This window comes from Papaver somniferum, chromosome 5, assembly GCF_003573695.1.
Source record: "Papaver somniferum cultivar HN1 chromosome 5, ASM357369v1, whole genome shotgun sequence".
NCBI lineage: Eukaryota > Viridiplantae > Streptophyta > Magnoliopsida > Ranunculales > Papaveraceae > Papaver > Papaver somniferum.
In genome coordinates this window covers 114,631,530-114,639,166 of record NC_039362.1, presented here as the reverse complement: position 1 = coordinate 114,639,166, position 7,637 = coordinate 114,631,530, and the positions used below count along the sequence as shown (strand labels likewise).

Sequence of the window (7,637 nt, the reverse complement as noted above, 5' to 3'; positions counted from 1 at the left end):
TTTGGCTTCTTAAATTCAGTATCACTTGTAAAACAAGTTTAGTTAGCTATTAACACTTCAATCCTGAGTTTGTAAAGATCGTTCAATTAATACAAAACTAAGTTTTATTTATTGTTTACAAAGTAGAGGTGGCTAATCCCGTAAGAAAGGATTTTATCTTAGGGTTCTAGTTCTTCGGTTCTTTGTTTGAGTTGTTTTGGTTTAGAACCCTAACACCTAGAGCTACCAGATTTCAAAAACAAATAATATATACTACGGAAAAAGCACATATATTCATATATATAAGTCACCTTCGGCTATGTTGTTATACATAAATCATTCAAACAACAAAGAAGACAAGAACAAGAAAAAATCATTGAGCAAACCCAAATCCTTCATCTTATTTAATCAGACTGCCTCATTTTGTTCAGTTGGTTCAAAGCTGGTTGAAGAATGTTGTAAAGAACCCAAAGAACAGCTGGGGCAAGAACAAACAGCAAAAGCGAACCCCTGTTGTCGTTTTCCGCGGTTGCTTGAGCAAGGGTAGAGATTTCGATAGCAGATGCAGATGGCGTTTGGAAACAGCTTGAAGCAGTTGCTAGTGCACCAAGACCAAGCCCCACAATCACACCATTGTTTGAACTCCTCATTTTGTTTAGCTGGTTAAGAGCTGGTTGAAGTATGTTGTAAAGCACCCAAAGGATTGCTGGAACTATGGGTAGTAAAAGAGCGATCCCGCGGTTATCTCCTTCAGCAATTTGTGCGATTTGTTGTGCGGCAAAGGCTGCGTCACATGTACTTAAGGTCGAAAAGATTGCACCGGCAATAGCGGTTCCGGTTAAAGTAGATGAAAAAAAGTTGGATTTGTCCTCTGACGATGATGAGTTTGAGATGGTGAGACCTTTAGGGAGGTTTTGAAGGGATAAAAGAGAGATGGGCTTTCTTGAAAGGTTGATTTTGTTGTGCGAGTTGTTGATGTTCAAACATTTGGCGTTGAGCATCGCCATTGTTGATATGGTTGCTGCCATTTCTTTATGATAGTTTTCTTCGTAATGAATGTGAAAGTTACTCTGATGAAAACTCTGAACAAATGAGAGAATTTTGTGTAGTTTGGATGAGTTTGAATGAGTGACTGGGAAAATTGGAATAAAGAGATTTGAGACCAAAGAAAGGTGAGTGGTAACCAATGGGATTGTGTTTCAGATTCTTCTCTTATCCAGAGTGTATCACCCGGTGTGATATGAGCCTCATAACCATCCACATCCACTAAGACTCATTTTTCCTTATCACTTCCACCAGTGGAGTATTATGCAAAACAAGAGGTAAATGATTAAAAAAAATTAAAAAAATAGTGAAAACTGTTCTTAAAAGTTGCCCAAAAACCTGTCAGCAATCAAAGTGATTAATTAAGGTTTCTAATGTGGATGCCCAATTCCAATTAGAACAGCTTGTTGACAATCATAGGGTTCCACCATGTAACCAAAACCCTACATCATAACTCCATTGGGTCATGTGAGGACTCAGCTGCATAAAGTTCGACGTCACAAAATGAATCTGACCAAGTACTGGGCTTGCTACAATTTTTCTATTCATGCAAGAATTTGCTTATATTTCCTTGGCAAGGCCACTATTAAGCCGTCTATAAACTGTCTGTATTTGTATGGCATATCTGCAAAAAAATCGCAGAATGTCAAGCAGGGCCGGAAACAGACAACCCATGATTTCAAAAACACTGCAGAAGATCAGCATTTACGTTTTGAATTAGATTAAATCAAGAGAATACATAATGCACACAAATCCCTAATCGATTATCCTACTTTTCGTTTTTGACTTGATCATTGGTGTACACTCCCCACTTTACAGACGGTAATAGAACAACAAACATGCTAAACATCAGAAGGGACAAATATCTTGAAGCAAAGATGTAGAAAAGGCTGCATAAACTCGAGACATAGACACTGCTTTCATCAAGTTAGACTTGGCGGCATCAAGTAAAGAATCTGCCTCCAATGCCTTCTGAAAACAGATTTTTGCATCATCCCAGCTACATTCAGCAATAAACACAAGACCTAGATTGTTGTAAGCTGGGGCATACCCAGGTTGCAGTTCTAGTGACTTCGCGAACATTGCTTTTGCACGTTCATGCAGCTTTTGCTGTCGATAGAGATTGCCAAGGTTGGAAAATGTTGCATGCGCCTGCTGTGGTGTAGCAAATGACAGTGCCCTTTTATATACTTCTTCAGCCTGTGATGGATCCTCAGTTAATTGCAGGGATACACCTGGCATAATTCATTTATAAATTTGTGAAAGCTAACACCGTCAGATAAAAAGATTCACAAACACATTTCAAATGCGAGGGGACAAAAACTAAGATAAGATAGGAAGTTATATATACCAAGGTTTGACCAAGCGTAGCTGCATTCTTTTCGGCGTGCAATTGCTGCCTTGAGGAATTTCTGTGATGCCTTGAACTGCAAAGTGCAGAGGCTATGAAGGCCAAGCTGGTGCCACTGCACACCATCATCTGGGTTCTCTTCTATTGCCTGCACCAAATAATATATGCAAGTATATGACAATCTAACACCACTGTCGCGCGCACTGGAAAGCTTTAAATCTTTGTATAAAAACACAAGCAGAGAAAGAACAAAAGTTTCAGTTTTGCACTCAACCTATTTTGGTAAAGGACAAAAGTATTCTCACAGTGGGTTGTAGGCAAAAAATGATTACATAAAAGGTACTGAAACTTCTGGCAAGAACTAGAAGCTTGGTTCTAAGTATATGATCTGTAAGAACATAATTTAGTCGATTAGCTTATAAAACTCATAGAAATATACCTGCTTCAAAGTGTAAAGTGCCAGCTGTTCCACCTCTTTCAAATTTTTGTGCCCAAATTCAAAAGATGCAGCAATCTCGTGTTGTGCCCTGTGAACCATAGCTAGCCCTGTCCATGCTATATGAGGCTCAATTATTGCGGAATCACCTTCTCTAAGAATTGAAGCCATTTCATTCCCAGCCCATGATAGCTGTTCTGTAAGATCTTGAGATCTCTCTGCATCTTTTATACGGTGAAGGGCCAAGGCATATCGAGTAGACATGATACCAGGATCAAGTTTCGCTGCCTGCAAAACAATGAGCGCAAAACAGTATATCCAATAGGATTATATATGTCACATATTCGTTCGCTGTGATCATTCATCAGCTAAACTTATGGCCCATTTAACTTAATCCAGTATACGGTCTTATATATAGTACATAGCTTTAATATAATAAGCACCTTCTCCAAGCACTTGCCAGCACTTCTGTAGTCACCAGCGATATCGTACGCACTAGCAAGATTCAACCATACATCTGCAGTTTTCGAATAAGCTTTAACAGCTGCTAACAAACACTGCTTTGCGACATTTGCAGCTTCAACTTGATGTCTAGGAGGTCCTTCACCCGCTTTAGCCCCAGCACCTGAAAGGGGCGGCAAGGTGTACTTGGATTGAGTATTTTCCTCATGGCACAAACTTCTTTGAAATTAACAAGATGCAGCAGTCCAAGACGAAAACAACGAAAGTAATGATATAGGTGCTTCAGTCTCATACCTGCGACGATTGAACCATCTTTACACATAAGACTAGCCGCGTAATTGGTTAAAGCTGCCGGATGGTTTTGATCTTTTAAAACTAAATCTTGAGAAAAGATTGCAGCGAGCTCCAAATTACCACTAGAAAATGTAATAGTATAAAGCATAAGTGATAGTATAAAAGCTATAAATGAGAATTAAGAAACTTATTATTTAAGAATGTTACAACTTCTCTCTGCTTTGACTTGTTAACCAGCTAAGAAGGCCATAGTAAATTCCATCATCTAGTACCCTTCATATTTAACTACCGAGTGTGTCGAAGTGTATAAACTTTCAATTATGAAGGAGACGATTTTAGTAATTCTTCGAACTACTCATCTTCGGAAACAGAATTCGACTTTCATCGATATAGAAGGAGAAAAATAAGATAAACTGAAGATTATGATCTTGAAGCATCTGTAAACAAAAGGAAAAGCCGGGAACACCTCACCTTTGAAGGCATGCATATCCAAGGTTTGCAAGTGCGTCCAGGTAATCTGGGGCAATATCCAACAGTGATGATAAAACAGAAATAGCACTCTGGAGAACATTCAACTACATTAATTCTAAGATAACAAGGTCATCATTGAAACAGAATGAAAAAGCACAGGTGTAGACAGACAACAAAAAGCTAACAGGAAGTACATATACCTGTAGGCGACCAGTTTTAAGGAGTATTAACCCAAGAGTATTCCAGATAGATGCTTGTCTAGCGTCTCCCTGCACTGACTCCTTCAACTTGCAAAGGATTTCCTCAAGCTCTTCGACTTCAAGTTCTTTCTCTGAATTAGCATCACCTGAACTTCCTAGCAGAAGGCACTACACAGGTGAAGTAGCATATACTAAGGAATGGCTACTATTAATATGTTTGGCTACTGTGATGTACTAAATTTGGCTACATCGCAGCCTCCGACCCAATTTACATGCAAATTACACTTACTGATACATGTGTCTACTCCAGGTGTCTTGATGACACTTATGACTCTCACATAATGCTCTAGATGGTTTCCTATTTTGTGTGTGCTAGTGCTAAGATAAATACATTAATAAAGAATTAACCTTTGTGTGCTGACTGGAGTAAAAAAGTACCTGTGCATGGTGAATCTGAACTAAAGAGAGAAGCTCAGGCCTGTTGATCTCTTCCTCAACGCGGAGTAGGATATCTTCTGCGTTCTCATACGCCGAGACTGCCTATAAAAGTTTAGACTGAGTTATAATGTAAACTTTAACGGTATTCATTTCAAAAATTTGAAGTAAGCAGTTGGATGAGCTGAATAACTACCTTCTGTGGTTGACCCAACCTCTGATACATTAAGCCTAATACAAATTGAGCATGGGCATTCCTGGGCATCCTTCTTGCAACATGTACCAATCCCTGTGAGAGTGCAATACGTCAGTCGAGACTTATATTAGACCAAATAAAGCCACACATAGAAACATATAACAAACAAGGTTTCAAAAGAGCTAATAAACAAAATAAATAAATTTCATGATTTAGGTGGTTGCAACTCACAGTCTTAAGGCTGCTAACTTTGTCTTCACGGGATGAAGGAATCCCTTGAGATTGTTGATCAGCATCTACCTCAGTTCCACAATCAAGTGGCAATTCACCCTTATTTCTTGAACGACTTCTCCCCAACTTACTTAACTTTTTACCTTCTTCTGTAAGGTCAATCTCTTTATTACTTAAGTTGATTTTCCCTCGAGTACTGCTCTCATCATTAACAATCCTGTAACATACAAAAATTTACATATAAACATCTTCAAGAAAAATAAACACGAAATGTTAAATGTCATTTCCCAGATAAGCTAAACCGTTTAGGTTAACTGTATCCGTACACATGATCTACAACACAAGAACAGAACAATGAAGCATCACATACCAAGACGGAAAACTCGATATGCTTAACTCTTCAGGAGCTGCACGATTTAGTATATTGCTCAATACAGTCGATGGGCAAAAAATACAAGTAGCAGAAAGCAAATGCCTATAGTGCAATCGTTACTTCCACTGTGTACTTATTGATGACAACTTTTGCCACCACCACCACCATATGCTACTACACCAACAGCCTCACACCACCAACACCAGGCATGCTACCACACCACCACCCACACTATGATTAATTTAGGGGTATCACTAAAGTTGCATTACTATATCTAAATCAAAGTTTTAGATTGGCCCAATTGTCAAATGCTAGTTTTCAAAACTTAATAAAGATGCCTCCAATTTGATCATTTCTCAAACAAATATGACCAAAAAGATTACATATGTGCCTCTTCTCTTTTTTTATGTAAGACTGAAAAAATCAAAACCATCACAACAAAAATAAGAACCCTAAACACAAAAAATTCATTCGAGAACCCAAGTTTGGGGTAAGAGGGGTAGAAGGAAAACCTTGCGGAACCAAGAGGGGAATGAGGAGATATAACAAGACAATCTTCAGCATCACTTTCAGGAGGATCAATATTGAGATCAGCTATGACGACTTTATTAGATGAGTAGATATTCATTTTAATCATTTAAATTCTTGTTTGAGTACTGAACTGAGCTAGGCTTTGTTGAAAGCCGTGGATTTCTTTTCTGGGGATAAGAAGAAAAAGAAGAAAGATGGAGAAAGTGAAGTGTACATGTTTCGAGTTTCGATCGAGTTTCGACCACTTGGACTGTTAGGGTACCGACCCAACTCGTCGTAAGCCTATGAGTAAAGCTCAATTTGAGGGAGTGAAGCTCAATTTGAGGGATCTGATTGATTTATAAACTACCCAATTAAGCCTCATCTACTAACGTGGGACTAAGGTCCCAACATCCCACCACGCTTCCAGAACCAACGTCCTCGTTGGCCCACTCTATCGACACTGACCCGGCAATAGCCCTTTCCTTATGGCGGCTCTATTTGACTATCAGTATTCAATGCGGTGACAATTACGCCCATACATAGGTGCCCCTACACTTTAATCCAGCCTATAGGTCACCCCTTTCGTGGAATGGGCATGTGTCGTGGTGGTTGGCTCTGATACCAAATGTTAAGGTACCAACCCCAACTCGTCATAAGCCCATCAGCTGAACTCAACTCGAAAACCGGTTGACTAGATGAGGGATCTCATTGACTTATAAACTAGCCAATTAAGCCCCATCTACCAATGTGGGACTAAGGTCCCAACATGGACCGGATGTTATGGCTCTTCCCAAGCCATTTCCAAATGCCTTTCCACGTCAAGGTCTATCGGCAATTCCCATGAATGGGTAATGGTTAGCTGTTTTTGAGGGGGAAAACGGGCATTGGTTATTTGGTTGTCCATTTCCTATTATATGACCTCACACATACAAGGTTTTACCTATATATTGTAACGAGTCTCAAGCTCGTCAACGCTATTAGACCAGTCATGAGATGACTAAGCTGTTATTGACCCGATTAATTAGAGATGAACGTTAATTAATATAAATTAATCTAACAACGATCTAAATACGAAATTAGTACCGTTAGATAGATCTCGAAAAGTTATGCAAAATAGATTACTCGAACGTGTCAATCGGATGCCGGACGAAGAAGATAACATCAGAATTGTACGAGGGGCGAAAATAACCATTTTTGCATCTAAACCGTCTGGGGCTACCCTTATCATTTTATGGGCGCCTTAAGAATTATTCTTAGCCTTATCATCACCAAAACGTGTCGAGAGAAACTCATTTTCTCTTCTTCTTTCTCTTTCCTTCTTCTTTCCTCTTCTTCTCTGTCTTTCCTCTTCTCCTCTCTGTTGGTCTCGATTCTGAAGGTTTGAGGTTGATTTAGTATGAGAGATTCTTAATAAGCTTAGTAGCATGTTGATCTGAGGAAGAAGGTGATGCTGCTGTTGTCGATTGAATTCTGGAAAAGCAGAATTCTGGTAAGCAGAGTTAGGGTTTCGTTTTTAATTGAAATTTCTTTATGAAATTGTTTGTTTTGATCGATTATAGAGTGGATTTGTTTTCAATTGAAGCATAGATGAATTTATGAAGTTTAATTTTAGTTTTATAGAAAAATTAGGTTTCCGTTCTTCCCCAAATTTG

At 38.9% G+C, this 7,637-nt stretch overlaps 2 protein-coding genes across 4 annotated transcripts; both read right to left on the bottom strand.

Annotated features, from left to right (window-relative positions):
- Positions 1-248: 248 nt before the first annotated feature.
- LOC113282468 (photosystem II core complex proteins psbY, chloroplastic-like) lies at positions 249-1,129 on the bottom strand. The gene has a single exon (XM_026531479.1). The coding sequence runs from the start codon at positions 1,005-1,007 to the stop codon at positions 384-386; it is 624 nt and encodes a 207-aa protein (XP_026387264.1). The 5' UTR covers positions 1,008-1,129; the 3' UTR covers positions 249-383.
- A 568-nt stretch (positions 1,130-1,697) lies between these two features.
- Positions 1,698-6,214, bottom strand: LOC113282467 (probable UDP-N-acetylglucosamine--peptide N-acetylglucosaminyltransferase SEC). 3 transcript variants are annotated; one of them, XM_026531478.1, is made up of 12 exons: positions 5,985-6,212; positions 5,470-5,683; positions 5,100-5,316; positions 4,869-4,961; positions 4,676-4,777; positions 4,238-4,405; positions 4,038-4,126; positions 3,567-3,688; positions 3,254-3,435; positions 2,814-3,098; positions 2,375-2,522; positions 1,698-2,258 (listed from the first exon to the last, which is right to left on the bottom strand). In XM_026531478.1, the coding sequence occupies exons 4-12, from the start codon at positions 4,935-4,937 to the stop codon at positions 1,873-1,875; spliced, it is 1,551 nt and encodes a 516-aa protein (XP_026387263.1). In that variant the 5' UTR covers positions 4,938-4,961; positions 5,100-5,316; positions 5,470-5,683; positions 5,985-6,212; the 3' UTR covers positions 1,698-1,872. The 3 variants fall into 3 exon arrangements, with proteins under 3 accessions (XP_026387263.1, XP_026387261.1, XP_026387262.1); XM_026531476.1 differs by lacking the exon at positions 5,470-5,683 and having other exon boundaries at positions 5,985-6,214; XM_026531477.1 differs by lacking the exon at positions 5,985-6,212 and having other exon boundaries at positions 5,470-5,971.
- Between the last annotated feature and the right edge of the window lie 1,423 nt (positions 6,215-7,637).

Coding starts and splice junctions, on each gene's coding strand:
- LOC113282468 (XM_026531479.1), bottom strand. CDS start 1,007: ATGGCAGCAACCATATCAACAATGGCGATGCTCAACGCCAAATGTTTG.
- LOC113282467 (XM_026531476.1), bottom strand. CDS start 6,109: ATGATTAAAATGAATATCTACTCATCTAATAAAGTCGTCATAGCTGAT. Junction 5,317..5,984: donor TCCCCTCTTGGTTCCGCAAG/GTTTTCCTTCTA, acceptor TGTATGTTACAG/GATTGTTAATGATGAGAGCA. Junction 4,127..4,237: donor TTAAAACTGGTCGCCTACAG/GTATATGTACTT, acceptor AATGTTCTCCAG/AGTGCTATTTCTGTTTTATC.